This window comes from Sminthopsis crassicaudata, chromosome 2, assembly GCF_048593235.1.
Source record: "Sminthopsis crassicaudata isolate SCR6 chromosome 2, ASM4859323v1, whole genome shotgun sequence".
NCBI lineage: Eukaryota > Metazoa > Chordata > Mammalia > Dasyuromorphia > Dasyuridae > Sminthopsis > Sminthopsis crassicaudata.
In genome coordinates, this window is record NC_133618.1 from 345,430,735 (window position 1) to 345,455,039 (window position 24,305).

Genomic DNA, 24,305 nt, shown 5'->3' on the forward strand with positions numbered 1-24,305 from the left:
CCCTTTTTGATTTCTTTTTGTGCAGCAAGATAATTTATAACTATGTATGTATATATTGAATTTAACATATTTCTACCAGGTTTAACATATTGGACTACTTGCCATCCAGAGGAGTGGGTGGGGGAAGGGGAAGAAATTGGAACACAAGGTTTTGAAATGGTTAATGTTGAAAAATTATTCATGTATATGTTTTGAAAATAAAAAGCTTTAATAAAAAATTAGTTGCTTATGTGGTAATGGAACATAGTTGCTGCTAAAGAGATAACATAGAGTCACATAATCATTCTTAGTTCACAGTTGGGTCTATTATGAAATTGGTGTTTCAAGATAGTTTCTTTATAAAATGGTTAGGAAAAAGGAGTCTTCAATTAAGAAATGGACATTAAAATCACATTTGTCTGAGAATCTCTGATACTAATAACCTTCGCAAAAAAAATATGCCAGAGACTGAATGCCTTTTCTACTGGCCCCAGGAGACCCTCACTTATTCTTCAGGGGACTTGGCACTTGAAGGATTTTGTTTTTCCTCGTTTGTTAATGTTTCTATCTGCTACAAGAGGCACATAGAATTCAGCAGATACTAATACAGTAACAATAAATCAATCAATAAATATTTATTAAAAGTACCAGCCACATGGTAATGGCTAATGATACAAGTAGAGGCAAAAGACAATTTCTGTCCTCAAGGAGCTTACAACCTAATCAGGAAGACAATATGCAAACAAATATATACAAAACAAACTATAAATAAGAAGTAACAAGAGTGATGAAGAGAACCATCTACACCCAGAGAGAGAACCATGGGAATAGTGTGGAACACAACATAGCATTCTCACTCTTTCTGTTGTTATTTGCTTTCATTTTGTTTTTGGCTTTCTCAGTTTTTCTTTTTCTTCCTTTTTGATCTGATTTTTCTTGCACAACAAGATAACTGTATACATTTGTATACACATATTGGATCTAACATGCATTTAAACATATTTAATATGTATTGGACTACTTGCCAGATAGAGGAGAGGGTGGGGGGAAGAAGGGGAAAATTTACAACAAAAGGTTATGCAAGGGTCAGTGTTGGAAAAAAATTACCCATGCAGATTCTTTGTAAATAAAAAGCTTTATTTTTTAAAAAGAGAGAGAGAGGGAAAACACTAGTATTAAAAAGAGTTAAGCAAAACTTCCTGTAGACAGTAGAGTTGCATTTGGGACTTAAAGGAAGACAAAGTTTTAGTAGTCACAACAAATAAAGGAGAACATTCCAGGCTTAAGGAAGTAACCAGAGAAAATACCTAGATTAAAGAAAAGGACCATGAAGATGAGGAGGTTCTAGAATTTGAACCATCCAAGGCCATAAAAATGGGAGCAGCATCAGACGAACAGGACTCTGAAGATTCTGATGATGAGGATAGTGATAAGGATGAAGAAGATAAAGATGACTCTGAAGAAGAAGCTATAAATACCAACACTTTCCAAAAGGAAGATTGCTTCTGTGAAAACTGCCCCTGGAAAGGCTGAAAAACTCATGGAATCTGAGGAGAAGGAAGAAAGTGAAGATGAGGAAGAAAAAAGAGAAGGAAGAGTAGGAAGAAAAGGACTTCAACTTAGAATTTTTTTTAAAAAGGGGGAAAGAGGGCTATGGAAGACAGGGAAATTGATGGAAATAAAGTAGCTCTGGACTGGACCAAGCCTAATGGCTTTGAAGAGTGAAGGAAGAGTTATGGCAACTGATGGTGGTTGTGGACACTTCAGTGATCAAGAAAATAATAGAGGATATCATGGAGGCTTTAGTGGCAGAGGACAAGGAAAGTTTGGAGGTTGGAATTGTATCTGAGAGGGTTGAGGAGGAAAAGGATATGACAAGCCACAAAGGAAAGAAGATGAAATTTTAAAAGTTTCTTTTCTTTCTTTTCCTCCCATCATTTGAAAGGGACTTTGGGGATTTTATCATGTCATCTAATCATTGACAGAGCCTTCTGAGGACATTCAAAACAAACATGCAGTCCAGAGGTCATCTTGGGGGGAAAAATAAAAACCTGAATAATATTTCAACGGAGAGAGTGTATTGGTTTTGGGTGGATGAACATGGGTGGGATGTGTTAAAATTTTTGTGTATGGGTTGTCCTGAGTTCATAATGTTATATCCGTGTACAAAACAATATTTTTCCTAACAAAAAAAGAAAGAAAATGACGAGCTGAGAACGAAATGCCTTTTCAGAGGAACATGTCAGGGGATCACTGTCCACTGAATTGAAGAGTACAAGTCAGGGGAAAGGATGTAAAAAGACTGGAAAGATCAATGGGTTTTGAATTTTGAAAGGTTTTGAATTCCAGAGAACTTTATACTTAATCCTAGAGACAAAAAAGAGCCACTGGAGTTTACTATAACATTGTATACTCTAATAACAGTGAATTAGGGGCCCTGACACAATCATTCCATTAATCTCTGTTCTAGTCTGTATGGGTGGCATGTGAGAATGCCTTGAGGGATCAGATAGAAAAGATTATCTACACTGACTCCTAAGCAGTGGTCGTTGTTCTGTCCTGCAGAAAGCATTACTGGACAATCAAAAATTTTATCCTTTGGAATCAGGAGCAGACAAGGAATGTTTGCCAATGCATCCCATTGCATGCAATTGTTTGTAGGATATGTTAACACCTATCGGAGATATCATATGCTAAACAATTAGGTTTAGCATATGATAACAGAGATTGTAGTATGATCCATTGCCAATATGGATGTTGTACTGATAACATGTCCAACTGAGAGCATGTGAGTTTGTAAGGACATGTAAGGAGCAGGCATAAGGATATTCCAATCCATCTGGGTTCTTTATGCTAGTCAGAGCACCTAATGTGTGTATAGAAGAAAAATGCTGTATCTTTTTGCAAATTTTTGCTTGTTAAGGCAAAAACATAGAACATTTGTTAATGTTCTATGACTTATAAGTAAGTACCTTGTTTCATCCCAATATCAAACTTGAACTCACAGTGTACTGACATTAAACTTCACCTCTCAGTCCTTCTCAGAAGCTACATTGAGTGAATAATCATCTGCAAACAAAGAGTCAGATACCAACTCTCCCTCCACTTTGGTTTTGGCTTGTAGTCTTTACAAGTTAGTGAGATAACTGACCTTGATGCTATTTTCATCTCACTAAAGGCATCTGACAACAATACTGAAAACATATTAAAAAAGCATGGAAGCAAGCACAAAGCCCTGCTTCACTCCATTGGTAATTGAAAAAGTGCAAGAGCATTATCTACCATCCAAAACCCATGCAAGTATGTCATCGTGACAGTGACATAATACTGATAAATTTTTTTCAGTCAACCAAAACCCAAGATATACAATGATTGATTTTCTTCTCTCCAAATGCCAATTCCAGATTGAAATTTATAGCAAATACCAAATAAACCCAATTATCCACATTGATAACAAAACTAAAATCAGAAAAGATATGTGTATGTATTTGTGTATGTGTGTGTAGAAGGATATATAGAAGAACACCAGATTCTTTCTTGCCTCTCAGTCTTACCAATTCCATCCCTCAAGCAATCATGGAGTACCAACCATTCTCTACCAATAAAGAGACTGTATAGCCAAGGGTTATCTAAAAAGCTATATAAATATTTATTAATATTTAAGATGTGTCTTTCCTATGATTCCCTACATTCTACATTCTAACCTGAGCTACTAATCCAGGATTTTCATTAAATTTAGCCATTTTAGAAAACAGAAAATATTTTTCTGTTCATATTCCATATTCACATTCATATTCCAAAGAGAGTAAGAGATAATTGACCTGTATCTGACTAATGAAATGCCCCATAATTGTGGAACATCTTCAAAGGCAAATAATTCACATAAGTTAATTAAAAACTTTGATTTATGTATTGTGTGCTGATTTAAGTGATTAAACAGTCACCAAGCATTTTCTGAATTTGAAACCTTAACAATGCTGCTCTGATTACCTGTTTGTGTTTTCAAGTCTGTGTAGTTTTTTAAAATTGTATTTTTTTTAATTTTTTTAATTTTTAAAGTTCAAGTTTTTGTATTTTTTTAAATTGTAGTTTCCATCACAAGACTTCAGGCTAGGACATGAGATTATAGCATGGAAGAGATTATACAGTGATAAATGGTCAAAGGATATGAACAGGCAGTTTTTAGATGAAATTGTGGAAGAAAAATGATATAATCAACTTTAATTTACTAGCTACAGTGTGAGATGTTGGGTTTATACCTAGTTTGTGCCATCTTGTTTTCCAGATTTCCCAGCAGTTATTATTAAATAATAAGTTCTTATCCCAGAAGCTGGAGTCTTTGGTTGTAGCAAAAAGTAATTATTAATCACTGATTTCTGTGTCTTGTGTACCTAACTTATTCCATATTTCTTAGCCAGTATCAAGTAGTTTAGATGATTGCTACTTAAGTTTTAGATCTGATATGGCTTGTCTATCTTCCTTTGCATTTTTTCTATTAATTCCCTTGATATTCCTGATCTTTTGTTCTTTCAGATAAATTTTATTTTAATAAAATAAAATTTAATTTAATAATTTATATATTTATAATATATAAAATATAATTTTTCCCCTCAAGATTACTGAATTAATTAAAAACAGGTAGGAAGATGGGGGAAATATGGAAATTGTTTATTCATCCAAGAATTTGCAAAAATCTTTGTGCTTTGAGGATATTAGTCCCTTTTCACTAATTTTGTGGTATTTTTTAAAAATTAATTTCATCAACCATTCCCATCTTTGTCTTGACAAGCTATATTGAAACTCTACAGTATTCTTTTATTTCAAAAAATGCCACTACAAATCTAGAAAAAAATTCTCAAAACATTTTTAGGTTGTTAAATGTTGAATTAGTAAGGATGTATGTGTTTTTCAAACTTCCTTTTATCCTTGTTCAAAGTAAATACAGTCTGGTTCTTAGGTAAAATAAACATATGCAAATGTAAACTGAGGACCAAGAAAAGAATTAAAATGAAAGGAATTTGGCTTCATGATAAAGCATGCAATATTTGAACTCTGTGAGCACGTTGCTTGGTTTTGTGTATTTAGATACTTGTGAAAGAGTTATTTGTACTTCTCTGAACATTCAATATGAGTTTTATTAGCATTGTGTGAATGTTAGGAGACTGCTAGTTCTATGGATTTCTTATTCAAGTAATGTGTGACATGAAGAGGAAAAATCATACTCAGGTGTACTTGTGTGTTTCACTGATAATACTCAAATGCATCTTCTAATCACTCTTAAGTATTGGTGTGAATTGGCATAGAAGAGCCTCATATTGGCGTTTGTGAGAACTCCAGTTAGTGATGTTGAGCTCCATTTCCATCCCTTTACATCTCCTCCCATTTCCTCTCAACCCCTCCCTACTAATGCGTTGCAACATCTTCAGACGCAGAGAACTGCATCCAACCAACGGTGACTTCCAAAGCTGCAACCTGAAGTCCAGGGCACAGCAAGAATTATCAGAAAGAAGACCGCCAGCAGCAGCAGCATCACCACTACTAGGTGTATCGCTATGGCCAAGAGTCGCAGGGACAGAAACAGCTGGGGTAGGTAGCCAACAGTACTTTCTCCCTAAAAGCCTTCCATGGTCTCAGAATTTGTTATTTTCTAACCAATGCTTCTAAAACGGAGAGGGAAGAAAACCAAAACCGCACTTGGCTCCAGTTGTTGTATTACAAGGCTAGGCGAAAGCAGTTAAGAGCGCCTGCTGCTCGCCTTTTAAATGCCTTTTATGGCTGAGACTAAATCCTCTCCCGCTCTCCCTCCATTTGAACAAGGGCCTAGTATAAGCTGCTGCTGCGTCTAGATGTAAACCTACAATGCATTCCTTCCCTTCCCAATGCAGTCCCAGCACTTGAACAAACGGCTCTTTCCCGGAGGTCTTATGAGATATGCGCGGGATGGACTAAAAGAAAAAAATCAATGGAGACTAAGGGAGTGGAGCAGTAATGGTGTCACTGATCAAAAGGAGATGAGAGAATATTGCAGCAAGAGAGCAAGCAAGCAGACCACTTTGGGCCGACAGCTTTCAGTGCACAGCCTATGTCCTCTGAGCCCTAGCTCCCGGGGCTGCGGGTTTTGGGGCGGGGTAGAGGAGGAGAAAGGAATGCAGGGATACAGAACAAGGTTACTGAGCTTTTAACTAGAGTGGCAAAATAAGAAGCTTGCAATCTGTCATAGATTGGAGCCTATAGAAAAGAGAGAATGTTGCTAAATATTAGGCAATCTATTCTGTTCCAGAATGCTTCCCCCAGGGGGTGAGGAGCTTTTAGAAAGGAAAAGAACAGCATCTTTCTTTCATTCCTGCTCCCCTCCCCCAGTCCCCGGTCTGACACCCTGGTTTTAGGCTGCTTTGTTTCGTGATTTTCCCCTGCAAGATACTGAGCTCGTGATTCAGAGTCGGACTGGGAGGGGTGAAGGAGAGAGGAAGAAGCTTAGCGGGCTCCCTCTGTTAAAGGGTGGGCGGGACTTCACAGGCAAACAGAGCCACTGCAGTGATGGAAGAGAACCGAGCCCCACCCGCTTGATGCTCCGGAACCGGATAATGCAGTTTTGTTGCAGACCAAGAGTTCCTACCTTTCCTTTGAATTGCCTGATAAAGGCAGATGCACTCATAGAAATAGCTCATTCATATAAAGCACTGCAGCCTTATGTCACTATGACAACAAAGGAGAGTATTGTTTTGACTATCGGATAAGATTTTATTTTTAATTATGGAAAGTTCATCGTTCTGACCTAGGAGACCTAAGTTTAATTTTATGTGATTTTACAGGTATTTTTGATATCTATATTTTATATAGATATATATCTGCATGTAAGTATATAATTATATTTGTATATATATGCATATACATACAAATACTGCATATATTTATTTGCCTCATGTATCTTGTGCTTCTGATTTTCCTCATAGATACAACATATAACGTTCTACTTCTATAAATTGGGGCAGATCTGAAAGGAATGTACTGAAGATCAATGTGTTGGGAAGGATCTCAGGAATATAATATGAAAACACTTGGGCCTAAGAATAACCAAATTTTATCCTTAGAGAGTTCTTTTGTTGCAGTAATAATTAAGCATCTTTCTAAGCTGCTAAAATCTAGTGGCTTTTTATCAATATTCATACACAAGAATATCATGGATATATTATTCTCCTTTGCTTCCAGGACACTGAACTTTCCCGGTTATTTATTTGCCCAGCTGGATCAGCATCCAGTTTGAAGCTTCTAGTAACAAGTGTTCCTTCAGGCTCAGTCCTTGTTATTTTTCTTTGTGGTCTCATTGGCTTTTGTAAATTCAATCATAATTTTTCTAGATTTATTTCACATTAATATCTATTCCAAACTGAAATACTAGGTCCTTTGAAGTGGAATCCTTATTTTTTTGTTTCTCATGCTTACATTAAATTTCTTCCTCATGTTTGCCTCTTGAATCCTAAACTTCTTTCAAGGATCCATTCAGGCTCAACATCTTTAACCAAACTTTTCATAATTGTTCTATTAGTTATTGCTGTCTCCTACTCCTCAAATTATTTTGTACATAAATGTAAAATTTTCAGTTTCATATCCCCAATATCTGATAGTAGGGATTATGATAGGGACTAGCTCCAATATTGCATTGGCATAGGGATCTTGATTTAGAAACTTCTATCAGTGCAAGTAGTACCTTTTCTTCAACTTCTAGACTTGCTGTGATATTAGGAGGTTAAATGACCTGTCCAGGATAACAGTTAATATGCATCAGAAGCAGGACTTGAATATAGGTCTCCCTGTCTCCAATGCCAGTTCTCTACTAACTAATTTTCTAATTAATAACTTGTGTTTGTTCAATTAAGTTCTGTCCAACTCTTTGTGACCCCATGGACCATAATACATGTATTATGGGGTTTTATTGGCAAAGAAACTTTCTCCAGTGCTTCATTCATTGAACTAGTTGCCTCCTAACTAATAGAAGATAAGAGCTCTAAGGCCTGGAGTCAATAAGACCTGACTTCAAATCTAGTTTCAGACACTTACTAGCAGTGTGACCCAGGACAAGTCACTTAACCTTTTTGCCTCAGTTTCTCAGCTGCAAAATTAGCTGAAGAAAATGGCAAACCACTCCACTATCTTTTCCAAAAAAAACCCAAAAGGGATTACCAGGAGTCAGACATGTGTGAAAAACAATTAAACAACAGCAATTAATAGTAAATAAATTATAATTATTAGCTAATAGTTATTAATAATTAACTGATAATGTACCAAATCTATACTAACACTAATGTTGTTAATAATAATAGCTAGCATTTATATAGTTTCATTGTGTGCCAGGTGCTTTACAAATATTGTCTTATTTAATCTTCACAATAATCCTAGTAGGTAGGTACTGTTATTATCTCCAGTGTATAGTTGAGGAAACCTAATCAAACAAAAATTATATGACTTGCCCATGGTCACATAAGTTTCTAAGGCTGCATTTTAATTTAGGTCTTCCTGTCTCTAGACCCACCTTGCTGCTTCCAATTCCATTTCATGTTGCTTAGCACTTGCAGGTGTTTAATAACTGTCCATTGAAATTAAATTAAGTTGCATTTATTTTTTCAAAAGACTTTGACTAGTCCTTAAATGTTAATTTCCTTTAGATAGTTTTGATTTTTTGCAATGCAAAAACCAAAGTGCTTGTATAACATGTGTTCTTATTCATGTGACATATGTTCCTGATACCATTGTGTTCTGCTAAATGTTTGGCTTAATGATTCTGTTTGTGGGCAGACTAACCTTTTTTTCCTTTGCAATATCACAGAACATTATGTCTGAGAACCTCACTTATGTTAAAGATTCCTTAACATAGCATGTTCTTACTTTCTTAGAAGAATTATTCAAGGCAGGCATATATGCTTAAGAACATGAATGTGCTCACATATATGCTAGATGAATTCATTTGTGTGTGTGTGTGTGTATATACATATATATGTATTTATACAAATATCTGTGTGTACAAGTTAATTGTACACTATTTCAAAGTCCGATTCTTTTTGTGCAGCAAAATAACTATATGAACATGTATACATATATTGTATTTAACATATACTTTAACATATGCATTGGTCTACCTGACATCTAGAGGAGGGGGTGGAGGGAGGGAGAGGAAAAATTGGAATAAAAGGTTTTGTAACTGTCAATGCTGAAAATTTACCCATGAATGTATCTTGTAAATAAAAAACTATCATAAAAAAAAGAAAAAAACAACCAAATATCTGTGTGTAGAGATATATGCACACACAAACAAAATATACAAACATTCTCTTACCAGTGAGGGCAACAGCTGTTTTTAGAAATTTGTCCACATCACAATGAGTTTATGCAACAAAGACAGTATGTGTCAGAGACAGGACAGAGACAGTGTCAGGACAACTCAAATCATAGTTTCTTGATATGAAGACAAGTTTTCTTATTCAGTAAGTCATACTTTCTCTAGTGTATATGTGTAAATGTGTAGATGTGCATACATTCCTAAAATTTTTTTAGAATGATTATTCTTCAACAACTGCTATAGACACAGAATAATAATTGTGGGATTTTGCAATGAAACCTTATGAAAATATCTATCTCCCAAAATTGGTGCTATTTTCAATTTAAAATAAGTGTTTTGTTGTTTTGGTTTTTTTGGTTTTTTTGGTACGTCATGGTTATTTCTCAATTTATGCCCCTACTCTCACATTGAACTTTTCCTTGTAACAAAGAAAAATACTTAAGAATAGTCAATATATTGAGATGCAAAAACCATATGCAATATTCTGCCCTCATAGTCCTCCAAATCTCTGCAAGCATATGCCTATTTCATCATCTCTTTTGCAAGATAATGAATTTTCATTTATTCAGAGTTCAGCTTTCTTTTGGTATTATTTTAATGTTTTTTTTAATGCAACAAGCATTTACTTCAATCAGTCAACATTCACTTAATACACACTATTCCAGGTACCATTCTAATCATTTGGGATATGAATACAAAATAAAGCTTCTTGAGGAGCTTACATTCTGTCAAGGAAGAAAAAGTGCATTTATATAAGCATATGCAATAAATATTGTTGGTAATTTCATATTTAACGCTTTATACAGAAAGGAAGACTTTATGTAGAAAATTACAGTTAAGTTGACCTTTGAAGTTTTCTAAGAAGTAGAGATAAGGAGGAAATGCATTTTAGGCATGGGTGACAACTTGTGCAGAGGAAAGAAATGTAGGATATCAGGTGTCAATAATCACAAGAAGAACAGTATAATTAGACCATAAAGTTCATGAAAGGGAGTATTATAATTAGCTTGGAAAGATAGGTTGGCAATGGGTTGTGAAAGATTTTTAAATACAGGATTCTATATTTGATTCTAGAAGTAATAAGAAGCACTAGAGTATATTGAGTAGAAGAATAACACAGTCATATCTGTGCTTTAGAAATATGCTTTGGACAATTGTGTGGAAATGCATTGGAGTGAATAGACATTTGAGGTAGATTAGAAACTTCTTGTCATGTATATTATTTTGCTTTGTTCAAACAAATCTCATGTTTCTTGAGATTTTTCATCTTTTTCATTTCATATGGCATAAAACCATTTCATAATTAGTTTAATCATACCTCAATCTTTGGGCACTTACTTTGTTTCCATTTCTTTGCTACCACAAGTGCTGTTATTTTGGTATTTATTAGACTTTCATTTCTATCTTAGGTCTCTCTTTTGGGCCCAGAATATTTATATTGCAGTATATGTCCCTGACTTCTCACCACTCTTCCAAAATGAATTATTCCACTTTTTTTCTAGTCAATTTTGCCTGTTTAAAAGTATGAGGTAAAGCTGTACAGTTATTTTAGTTTTTAATTTTCATGTTATTAATTATTCAGAGTATGTTTTCATACAATAATTTATGTATCTGCAATTCTCATTTTGAAAACAGCTTATTTCCAATTGATAAGTGATCAAAAGATATACTCTATGTGCAAAGGGCTATAAATTCATGCATATCCTTTGACTTAACAATACCAGTACTAGGCATAAATATAAAAAAAAAGATTTTTTTAAAAAAAGAAAAAAGACCTATATTTACAAAAATATTTGTAGCAGCTCTTTTCTCAGGACAAAAACCTGTAAATTAAGGGCATGAGAATTAATTGGGCTCATTCAGTTGAATTGTAATATGTGATTGTTGTGGAATATTATTGTTCTATGGTAAATAATGAACAGAATGCTCTTAGGGAAAAAAAATCTTAAAAAAAACCTGGAAATCCTTCATGAATTCAAGTAAAGTGAAATGTATTCTATACAGAATATTAGCAATGTTCTAGGATGACCAGCTGTAAATAACTTTGCTCTTTCCAGTAGTACAATGATCCACAACTACTCTGAAGGACTTATGATGAAAAATCCTATCGATACCAAGACAAGAAACTGTGTCTGAATACAGATTGAAGTATTCTCCTCTTTCTCCCTTTTTTCTCTGTCTCTCTCTCTGTCTATCTGTCTCTTACTTTCTTTTTCTTGAAGGTTTTTTTAAATTAGGGTGAGAGATCTGTTTTCTTTCTCAATACAACTCTTTTTATTTCCTTTCAAATATACAACAAAGTTATCATGGTTTTTTTAATAGCTTTTTATATATAAAACATATGGATGGGTAATTTTTCAACACTGACCCTTGCAAAATCTTTTGTTCCAACTTTTCCCCTCCTTTTCCCCACCCTCTTCCCTAGATGGCCGGTAGTCCAATACATGTTAAATATGTTAAAGTATATGTTAAATATAATATGCTCAACACAACTCTTAAGGAAATGTTTTGTGTAACTTCACATGTGGTCTCTTAATAAGGGTTGGGGGTAGGAATAAGGGAGAGAATCTGGAACTCAAAAGTTTTAAAAACAAATATAAAACATTGTTTTAAATGTAACTGAAAAAATATTAGGTAAATAAATAAAGATATACAATAACGTAATGGAAGCATTGATAATAGAAGACAAATAATATTTTAATTTCATTAAATTTAAATTTTACAATAAAAAGATATGTACAAACATTAATTCAATTGCTATCTCTAACCTAATTTACCCATGGTTCTTAGGTGAATATGTTGAGCAGTCCTATGGAGAAGCAAAAGATTCCTAAGAGAATGAAATTCTATATAGGTCAAAGAGAAGAAGGAAAAACACTTTTTGGGGTTCATTCAGATATAGTTTCCAAGCTTTCTATCCAGACATAGAAATAATACCTTAAGGAAAAAGTATGGGAAAGACACTGTGTTCAGTCTGACCCCTGATTAATTAAATGAACTATAGTGGGGCAGCTAGGTGGCACAGTGGATAGAGCACCAGCCTTGAATTCAGGAGGACCCAAGTTCAAATCGGGTCTCAGACACCTAACACTTCCTAGCTGTGTGACCCTGGGCAAGTCACTTAACCCCAGCCTCAGGGAAAAAAAAAATGAACTATAGTGAAAACCTAACATAATGGTGAAATCTCTGTCCCTTTAAATTCATGCTCCCTACAGATTCTGGGATTTCTGAAATTGCAAACAATATTTTCCCCCCAGAAAACAGATTGGGGGATCTTTTGGTTTAAATTTAAAAAATTTCAAAATTCAAAAAATAAAAAATTAATTTTTAAAAGAAAACAAGTTGTATCTTTTGAATATTTATATATTGGAGAGTGGCCTTTGGTTAATTTGTTTAGATATCTTATTTTTATCAGTAATAGTTAATCCTTTCTTATATTTTCTTTTATTTTATCTGTTTTGATTTTGTTTGTGCAAGAAAATTCTATAATACGTAATAAAAACTGTCTGTTTTGTTATGTTCTCTTGTTGGTCAATAATTTTTCACCCTGGCCACCATTATAAAATGTACCACCTTCAATTCTTCAGTAATATCTTTATGATGTGACCTTTTATATTCAGGTCACATTTCCATTTGCAATATGCTATAAGTTGCTAAAATAAACTGCCATTCAAACTGTTTTCTAATTTTTCCAGTAACTTTTCATCAGAGTTACTTGCCCAGTAATTTGTATCCTTAGATTTATCAAACAGTGGGCTAATGTTTTTGGTGGCTTCTACTTCTTATTTATCGAGTATATTCCACTGCTATTCTTTTTATATCCTATTTAGTACCAAATAGTTATTGATATTTTATTATAACAATATATGCCCTATAACTATAAGAAAGTTTAACATGTTATAGAAAGATTTGGATATTGGTAAAATTTTGAACCAAGTCAAGTGGGCAGGAATATAGAGTGAGTCACTTCTTCACAACTAGTATCCATAGTGCTGGAAGAAAAGACTATTATTGCTCTTTATTTTATTCCAGCTCTGTATGCGTGAAATGATAGAAGAGACACAAGTAGTCTAAAAATCAAGAATAGGGGCAGAGTCCCTCCTCCCAAAAAGCCAAGACAGATAAAAGACAGAAAATATAATAGAATATTCAAAAGGATTTAATGGAGAAAGTTGATTTAAGTGTAGTTCAGGAGAATGATGACAAAACCTTACATTTGTAGAATTATCAAAATATTTTTATAAATATCATCTCTTTTGAGCTACACAATTAATTGATGAAATGGTCAGGGATAAGATGGGCATTAGTTTTATTTGACAAATGAGAAAACAGATCTAAAGAGCTTTTAACATAAGAAAAGGAACCTGTGCATGTGTGCTGTACTCTGGCAGCAACTTACTTTCAAGGTCAATTTTCTTATTCCCCAGGAAAGTCCATCTCTTTCTAAAAAACTATAGTTGCAAGCACCCATACCTCATTCATGTCCACTTCATTCCCTCAACTCACACCAATCTCTGAAAAAAAGAAAGCATTATAACTTAAATTTTGATTATGGTTGGAATTAGAATCCTGGTCTTTTGTACTTTCTTTTCCTTTCCAATGCCTTTCTACAGAGCATAGTGGTAAAAACAGAATTTCCTAGAAGCCTAAATTAAGGTGGTACCAGTTAAGGCATCAGAAAGATTTAGAATCAAGAACCTTGAATTTTTATCTAGTCCATGTCACTTGTTAGCTGAGTGACTTCGTGTAAACATTTATTCTCTCTGGGTTTGATTTTCTTTATACATAAAAATAAGAATTATTAGAAGCTCACTATGTCTTTATGTATGGAACTTAAGAGACAATCACAAAAATAAGTTTGGTTCATGACTAGAAACTCCCCCAAAAGTGTAAAAAGTCATACTTTATATGTGCAGTGTACAATGTAAATCGGGTTATTTTTAAGAAGCACAAGTTCCTTAGAAGTTCCTTAGTTCTAAGTTAGTTCTAAGTTCCTTAGAAGCACAAACAAGCAGTATTGTTATATTATCCTGGGAGGTTGAGACTTAAACACCAGAACAGAATGCAAGTTGTTGGACTGACTGCTAAATTGTTTCACCTCAATTCTACATTGTCTCTGAACAACTGCTACAAAGTCCATGTCAATCTTAAGGATTAAGGTTTGTCCTCCTTTTCATGATCATTTTCTACAAGAAACATAGAATGACAGAATATTCATTCTCCTACCAGGAAACTAGAACTTAGAAAAACAGAACCTTTCACACAGCTCAAACTAACAAAGATACTCTATATTTGGATGTATCCATCTTGGTGTTACTATTTGATCATCTATATTCAGGAAAGGGATTAGAAAACAGAAGAGGCAGCTAAAGTCCCAAGGCCTAGGCTTGCCTACACCAATACTTCTGCTTAGCTGTCACATACTTTAAAATAACTGTATTGCCGTGATGAAAGAAGAATGGTCCCTCTCCATCCTTTAACAATATGAATATATTGTTAAATACATGAAAGAAGAACTTGCTACCCATTCCAGAGAATCAAAGAGAAAGAAAAATATGGGGACACAAAAGAAGGAAGGAAGGAAGGAAAAAAGAAAGATATTTTTCCTTTTTCATTGTTATAGCATCCTACTCTGCTATCTTTATCATACTTTTTGATGGGAAGAAACAAGAGACCAATGTTTTCTGCATTTTTGAATCACTAATTTATTCAGTGTTGTATTTCCTTCAACATTTCCAAGAGCACTCTGAGAATACAATTCAACTCCTCTCCTCATTGCATAGACTTGGACTAGATGATTCCTGTTCACTCTGTCTTCTTACTGATACTATTTATATCTGTGGGAAAGTGTGCTTCAGAGTTATGTGGGGAACGTTTTGTAGTTACTGTTCTTACTACATCATCTTAGTAAATGCCTTTGCTTTGGGGTAATTATATGTGGTCATGAAAAAATATAATATACTTACCTTGACTGAGAATTTATTTCTGCTGCACTTTCAGTTCATTACATCTCTGTGAAGAGGTTGGAGGTATGTTTCTTCATCAGTCTTTTGAAATCATAATTGGTTGTTACTTGATCAATGTTGTGAAATCTTTCAAAATTATTTTCACTAACACTATTGTTGTGTAATTCATATAAATTATTCTCCTGGTTCTCCTTACTTCATGCTGCATAATGCATATGTCTTCTCATGTTTATCTAAATCCATCATATTCATCATTTCTTGCAGTACAATAATACTCTTATTATATATTCAAATATGACCATTTGTTTGTTGTTGTTCAATCATTTGGTTGTGTTCTCTTTCTAACCATATGGACCATAGCACACCAGGCCCTTCTGTGGTCCTTTATCTCTTGAAGTCTGTCCAAGTACATGTTCACTATTTCCAGGACACTGTCCATCTCATTGTCTGCTAACCCTTTTCCTTTTGCCTTCAATCTTTCCCACCATTAAGGTTTTCCCAAGTCTTATTTTCTCGTTATGTGACCAAAGTATTTAAACTTCATCTTCAGTATTTGACCTTGCAATGAATAGCTTGAAATTATTTTTTAAGGACTGACAGATTTGATATCCTTACTGTCCAAAGGACTCTCAAAAGACTATTCCAGCACCATTCTTTAAAAACATTGATTCTGCAGCACTAAGCTTTCCTTATAGTCCAATTCTCACAGTTAAACATTGCTATTGGAAAAAATCATAACTCAGATTGCATGGACCTTTATCAGCAAGATTATGTCTCTGCTTTTTAGTATGCTATCAGATTTTCTGTATTTGTCCCTTCCCTTTAATGAGCAAGCATCTTTTAATTTCATGTCTGTATTCATCATCTGCAATGATCTTTGAGGCCAAGAATATAAAATCTAACACTGCTTCCATTTTTTCTCCCTCTATTTGCCATGAGATCAATTTGCATGATCTCAGGGTTTGGGTTTCCTTTTGTTGTTTTTTTTATGTTAAGTTATTCTTTTACCCTCAAGAGGCTTCTAAATTCCTCTTCATTCTCTGCCATCAGAGTGGGATTATCTGAATATATGAGATTGTTGATGTTTCCTTCCAGCAACTTCGATTTATACTTTTGATTTATCCAGCCTGGTAGTTCACATGATGTATTCTAAATATAAGTTAAATAAAGAGCATGACAATATATAGCTTTGTTGTACTCCTTTTCCAATCATAAGTCAATAAGTTATTCCATATTTGATTTTAACTGTTGATTCTTGACCCACATTAAAGTTATTCAGGTGAAAAGTAAAATGATCTGGTACACCAATCTCTTTGAGGATTTGTCACATTTTGTTGTGATCCACACAATCAAAGGTTTTAGTCAAAGCAGAAGTAGATTTTTTTCTTGAACTCCTTTGCTTTGAATGTAATCCAACAAATGTTAGCAATTTAATCTCTAATTTCTCTGCCTCTCTGCCTTTTCCTTTGTTCTATTTCATTATTTCCCTCGAAATTCTTTACCTCTTGTTTCCTTAATAAATTGTATTACTGTTTTGTCTACTTCTGTGAAATAGTTTATATTGATATGTTCTAGTTTGATTGGTATGTTGCTAAATCTATAAATTAATTTAGGTAGCATCATCATTTTTGTTATACTGGTAGAATCCAACCACAATTGACATTTCTAGGATTATTTATTTTTATTACCACAAACTAATTATCATTTTATTCTTATAAATCTCAAGTACATTATTTACAAGTGTATTGCCAAATAGTTTATGTACTTTTTAGGATTTTTTAAAAATATGTTCTGGCACATTCCATTGTGCCAGGGATTTGGGATTGACTTTAATTTCCTCAGTTTGAATCCTATCAGTGTCTCACCCTGGCCCCCTACTGTTTGTTTCCATTGACTAGTGCTCCAGGTCCACTTATTCACTTAATAATGATTAACTTTTACAAAGAGATTTTTACTGTTTAATTGATTAGTTTTGTCCAACTCTTTGTGCCCCATTTGAGGTTTTCTTGGCAGAAAGATTGGAGTAGTTTGCCATTTTATTCCCCAACTTATTTTATAGATAAAGAAACTGAGGCAAATAGGGTTAAGTGACTTGCTCTTACAAAGTAATATTTGCTTCAAATATATAACAAGAACGAAAGTACAAACTTTTTCTGTTAACGCCTCAGGAATATTAATCATCCTACTTAAGTCTCTAGAAAGAACAGATTCACACTTAGTCCAATTGGTCCCAACAAGTTCACATCAAGTTACAGTATGACTACCAAGTGTGTCCTCATCTAAGCTACTGCTAAGTCCTAAAAATCACTCCCAAAGGTCACCCCTTGCTCCTTGAGGCAATAATGCTGGGCTAACTGCAAACCCTAGTTGCTTAGTTTTCCTAACTTTTCAAAACGTATAAGATCCTAATCTCCAATCCTTTACAAAAATGAAAAAGAGGAAACACAGAGACAATGGACCAAGGCCACATGTAATTATATGTCCTGAATAAAATTATTATGACCATCCCCTTCCCTGCCATTAGGATTGGGAGAATTGAGTCAGGAAAAACCTTGACATACCATGAGTCATAAACTCCAGGTGATTTATCTCAATACTTACTGGGATAATTTCACCCTCCTTTCAAGTATTGCCCCAAGCCCTGCTATCTCCTGCTTTCAACCTTATCTTAACCCCTATCCCATCAGGATTAAGTTATGATCCTTTCCTGGAATTATGGCTTGTCTGCCCACCCAGTGTCTTCACCCTCCTTATCTGCCTTTGTTCTCTAGTATATAAGATTGTATGCTCACAAACCCTAGTTAGCTAAAATCCTGCATAAATTCCTGGCCTCAGATCCTCTGGGCTGAATGATTTTGAACATGAGTTCCATTCAGTCATCTAGTCTAAACTCTCCACATTAAAAAGATTAAAAACCAATCTCTGCCTTGCCTCAGTTTCTCTGACATTACAATAATTTGTCTCAGGAAAAGGCCCAGGGCTTCTCACTTTACAATATTGTCTTTGGCCCAAGGCCGTCAGCAAAAGAATCAAACCAAGAGAAAGAGAATGACCAAAGAGATCTGGCTACTTAGCCAACTGAAAAAGTTTCTCCTACACATAGTTAGCAGAACATATCTAATTAAATAGGCATTCTAGTCTCTTACATATGTTAAGTAACACCACCAAAGTTGTTATATGTACATGCCAAATTCCCATTACATTGTAAGTAGACTTTTTCCAATTTCTCCTACTAAATTTTCCTAGAAATCTCAAAAAATGCAGTTCATTTTCATGGATTTATTCACAAAGCAGGTTATAAGTAATTACATAATTATTTAATTTAATTTTTAGTTGAATCCCTAGGATTTTCCAAGGAAATCAACATAGATAATTTTACTTCTCCTTTGTTTATATTTATTAAATCTTTTTCTTGCCTTTTTGCTATAGCTAGCATTTCTAGAACTATTTTAAAAAGTGATAATGCTGACAGTTTGTTTTATCAAGTCTAAACTTATTTTAAAAATCTTTAGTGTTTCTCCAATACAGATAATGCTAGCTCTAGGCTTAAAATTGAGTTTTTTTACCTTATTTAGAAAGTATGAAACTGTCCCTCTGCCTTCAGAAAAAATTTTCAACATACATATTATATTTTCTCAAAATCCTTTCTTATATTTATTGATATGATATAAATTTTGTTTTCCTATTGATATGCTCTGTTATATTTATACTTCTATTAATTTGAACTAATCATGAATTCCTGATGAAAATCCAACCTAATCCTAGAGTATAATCTTTTTAATATGATCCTATAACTGTTTTTTTTTTATTTAATGCTTTTGCATTGAGATTTATTAGTCTATAGTTTTCTTCTCTGATTTATTTAGATTGATAGAGTTCTGCTTCACAATTTTTGCAATACTGTTCTTGCATTATTACTATTGGAATTGAAGCAGGTTGTGGTCCCTTTAAGAAACTGTATTTCTTTTTGATCTGTGATCCCTTTCAGAGTCTCAATCATTCCTGGGAAAGGCATATCACCCCCAGAAAAGTTATTTTTTCAGGATGCCAGAACCTTTGATTCAATTAGAAATTCTAATCAAAAAGCACCCCTTTGAAGTGTTGTTAATTCCAAGAGGAGATCTGGGCTTCCCAGTCCCCACTAGGTCTGACCTGCTTGGGCTATCCCAGCCCCCATCAAGACACCTAATATAATAGCTTCCATTAACAAAGGTCTTTTACAGATGGGCCTAGATAGCTCACTCAGCTATCAGGATCCTTCTGTCCACTGAGAACTGAATTCTCACTGCAACACTCCATTTCCCCATAGATCTGCCACTATAGAAGTCAGTCTCTTGGTAAACTGGTTTCCATCCAACAATAAATTTTCATTTTGCAACTAATAATTTCACTCCTAAAACCTGCAGCCGATTTAAAGGATATTCTTAACAAATCTCTTATAGCCACTAATCTCTAGGCCACCAGAAATCTAGACCACTCAAATGGCATGAGAATGATTTTTTTTTGGTTGACTATTTGATAGATTTTCACTTTTAAAATTCATTTGGCTATGAGTTACTTTTTTTTCCTTGAGAAGTTTACTTATAGCTAGTTTTAGTTTCTTTTCTTTTCTTTTCTTTTCTTTTTTTTTTTTTTTTTTTTTTTTGAGACTTGGTTATTTCAAGTCTCTCTAGCTGATGTTGTTAATTGGGATATTTTATATTTTAAAATATATTCATCTACTTTATTTAAGTTAGCCGTTTTATTGCTATATAATTAGGCAAAATAGTTGTTCATAATCCCTAGTTTTTCCTTGTGAATGCTTCATTTTATTTTTTATTTTGGTACCTGAATTTCATTTGTTCATTTGACAAAATAGATAAAATAAATCGGAACCTTTTTTATCTTAGCTATTTAATCATTTTTAATGTTCTATTTTGTTTGGCTCTTTATTGATTTTCATAATTAGGATTTTTGATGTGTTGCTTTTTTGGTATTTTTAAGTTCATTGATCTCTCTTTCCTCTCTTTTGCTACTAGAAATGTTTAGAGATATAAAATTTTATTAAGAACTGCCTTTGCTGTATCCTAAGTTTTGGTATATTGTTGTCTCATTATCATTTTCTTTGAACAAATTATCCACTATTTGTACGATGAAAGTTGAGTTAAGGATCTTCAAACATATATCAGACAATTTTAGAAATAAAAGCCAAGAGAGGATCCTAAAATTTTAAGGAATCTATTTATGAAAAATTAATACTTAGCTTTTATTTTGGTTTTAGGATTATCTTTGCTATTTTATTTGCTTATGCTCTGGATTCTTATTGAGGGTTTATTTTCCCTTTTGAAATTTTTCAAGCCTTTAGTTTATTTCCCCTTTCATTCACTTTTAGAGGAGTTTTGTTGATACTTCATTTCATTAGAAATTTTTTACAGATTTCTCTCATTTTGTTAAAGATCCCATGTAACAAAGTAAAACAATTTATAATTAATAATGCATTAAACTCATATGAAAGTTCATGTGCTATTTTATATTTGTAGCATCTCCTTCCCATCTCTCTAATTTTTAAAAATTAGCACCACTTGATACACCTTTACCCCTTTGAATAAAAAACAAATTTTCATTTATTCAGTCCTTTCTTAATCTATGGACTTTCTCTTAATTTTCAGTTTTTTTGCTACCACAAGAATAATTTTTATAAATTTTTTTGTTCACACAGATCTTTTCTTCTTTCTTTGATCTCTTTTGGGTTTAGACCTAGTAATCATAGGACTCAGTCATAGTTGGGTCAAAGGACATGTGCTGTTGAATAATTTTTTTGTACTATTTTCCACTTTTGTCATCTTTGAGGCTCTGATAAATAATCAAATCTTAGACTTATTAGTTATTAGTTATTCTTCAAATAATAACTATTTTCATTTCTCTTATTAGTTATTTGAAGAATTATTTTTTTAATGTGATTGTAAATAGCCAGGCTTTCCCCAGTTGAAATTGTATCTATTTTTATCCTTAGATCATCTATCAATTGGGAAAGGGTTCTTTTTTCTTATAAATTTGAATGCAATTTTTATATATTTTAGAAATAAAACTTTCATTAAATAACTTGTTGCAAAGATTTTCCCCACTAGTTTTCCTTTTAATCTTAGCTTTATTGGATTTGTGTAAAACCTTTTAAATTTTGCACAATCAAAATTATGCATTTCTATACATTTTTCATGATTCTTTAGTCATGATTTTTTCTCCTATTCACATAACTGAATAGGTAATCTTTTTTATACTTTTAAAATTCTTTATGATGTAAGATTTTTGTCTAGATTAGATATTCACTTGATACATAAGGCTTATGCTAATATAAGGCATAAGATACTGGTCTCAATTTATTTTTGCAGGTTTGTACATATTTAACTATATCAGACCAATTGCTGTCTTAGGAAGAGGGGAGGTAAGAGGGAGGGAGAAAACATTTGGAACACAAAGTGTTACAAAAATTAATGTGGAATATTATATTTGAGGCTGCTAGATGGTATAGTAGATAGAGTACCATCCCTGGAATCAAGAGGAACTGAGTTCAAATTTGGCCTGAGATCTCTAACAGTAGCTGTCTTATCTTGAGCAAGTCATTTTAACCTCAGGTGACTTGCTTTAAAAAAAAATTTATATTTACACATATTTAGAAAAACAAAATACCATTGAGAGAAAAAAATCTATTTTTGTTTTCCATTTTTCTCAGAAGTTGTTGTCAAAGAGTGAATCCTTTTATCCCAGTAGCTGGAATCTTTTGTGTTCATTGAATATTAAGGACCTGAATACAATTCCTTCTATATGTTGTATACCTTTTCTGTTCCACTGCTCAATGTTTTTTCTTTTATAGTCAGTACCATATTTTAAGAATTATTGATTTTAGTATATTTTAATATCTAGTCTACCCTTCTTATAATTATTCCATTTGAGATTCTTGATTCCTTTTTTCATCCATGTGAATTTCTTTAAAATTCTTCTGTAAAGTATTCTTTGATAGTTTGATTGGCATGGCATTGAATAAGTAAATTAATTTAAGTAATATTGAACTTTTTTACTACTTTGGCTTAACCTGTATAAGAATAATTAATATTATTCCAGTTGTTTAAACCTGTCATTATTTCTATAAACAGATGTTTAGAAATATATTTATGTAGTTCTTGAGTATGGCTTGGAAGGTTAAATTATCAAGTAGCCTTAAGTAATTTAAATGGATTTTTTCTCTAATGCTTTTTGCTAAGTTTTATTCAAATTATATAGTTAATGACTTATGTGGATTTATTTTATATCCTGTAAGATAACTGCATTTTTTATTGTTTAAATTAATTTTACTTAATTCTTTGGGGTTAAACATACCTCATATTACCTATAAAATCTGATAATTTTGTTGCTTTGCCTGTGATTATTCCTTAGATTTCTTTTTCTTGTCATGTTCTACCATGCATTTTCAATATTATGGTAAATAGACATACTGGCACCTGACATACTTGTTTCATCCCTGACTTTAATGGACAGAATTCTAGTTTATTTACAATACAAATTATCTTGGGGATAGTGGATAGAGTACGGCCTGGAGTCAAGAAAATCTAAATTCAAATTTGGCATTAGACACTTACTAGCTGTGTGTTCCTGGGCTGTTTGCTTCAGTTTTTTCATCTGTAAAATTATCTAGAGAAGAAAATGGCAAATCACTCTATTAACTTTTGTCAGAAAACCCCAAATGGGGTCATCAAGAATCAGACACAATTAAATAACAATTAAAAATTTTATTATTTTAAGAATCAATCCATATAGTCCTTGGTTTTTTAGTATTTTAATAGTAATGATGTTGTATTCTATCCATAAATTTTTCTGTGTCTATTAATATAATCATACGATATTTGTTGTTCATTTTCCTATTTTAGTTTTTCCTAGTTAATATATTAAAACCATATCTGTCATAAAAGTAACTCATTTCCATTGTTTTCAAAACCATTTTTCTTTGAATGTTTGATAAAATTCATTTGTGAATTCCTCTGATCATGGAGTTAATTTGCACTTAAAAGTCTCTAAGATCTTTTTCTAAATGAGAATAACATTTTTCATCACAAGTTCTTTGGAATTGTCTTGAATCATTGCATTGGTCATAATAGTCAAGTCACTCATTACAATATAATCATAAAAGCTTTCCCAGATTTTTCTCAAACCATCCTACTTGTCCTTTCATACAGCTCAATATTACGATTAAATGTCACGATTTAGTCAGCCATTCCCCAGTTAATGAACATTTCCTCAGTATCTAATTCTTTGCCAACAAAAAGAGGTGCTATAAATACTTTTGGACATTTATGTCATTTTCCTTTTTCTCTGATGTCTTTAGGATACTACTTACTCCCTTATGAAAGCATGCCTGCTGTTTTCTCATTAGTTTCATTAAGATTGCCTAAAAATTATACTTTTTTCATTATTATAGCTTTTTATTTATGAGATTACAGGGGTAATTTTTCAGCATTGACCCTTGCAAAACCTTCTGCTCCAACTTTTCCCCTCCTTCCCCCCACTCCCAACCCTAGAATGCAGGTAGACCCATACATGTTAAATGTGTTAAAGTATATGTTAAATACAATATATGTTTACATATCCATACAATTATTTTGCAGCACAAGAAAACTCAGACTAAGACACAAGGTAAAAATAACCTGAGAAGGAAATCAAAAATGCAAGCAGAAAAAAACAGAGGGAGTAGAAATACTATGTTGTAGTTCATACTCATTTCCTATAGTTCTTTCACTGGGTGTAGCTGGTTCTCTTCATTAGTGAACAAATGGAACTCATTTGGTTCATCTCATTGTTGAAGAGAGCCATATCCATCAGAATTGATCATCATATAGTATTGTTGTTGAAGTATATAATGACCTCCTGGTTCTGCTCATTTCACTCAGCATCAGTTCATGTAAGTCTCTCCAGGTCTTTTTGAAATCATCCTGTTGGTCATTTCTTACAGAACAATAATATTCCATAACATTCATATACCACAACTTATTCAGCCA

At 33.1% G+C, this 24,305-nt stretch overlaps 1 protein-coding gene across 3 annotated transcripts in view; it reads left to right on the forward strand.

Annotated features, from left to right (window-relative positions):
• Window positions 1–5,332: 5,332 nt before the first annotated feature.
• The window catches only part of ATL1 (atlastin GTPase 1), a 103,134-nt gene continuing 84,161 nt past the window's right edge, over window positions 5,333–24,305 (forward strand). For 2 of the 3 annotated variants that reach the window (XM_074290658.1, XM_074290659.1), the window contains exon 1: window positions 5,333–5,565. In XM_074290658.1, coding sequence (XP_074146759.1) covers window positions 5,532–5,565 — 34 coding nt within the window. In that variant the 5' untranslated portion in view covers window positions 5,333–5,531. The remainder of the gene's footprint in view (window positions 5,566–24,305) is intronic. The other variant, XM_074290660.1, reaches the window with a different exon arrangement.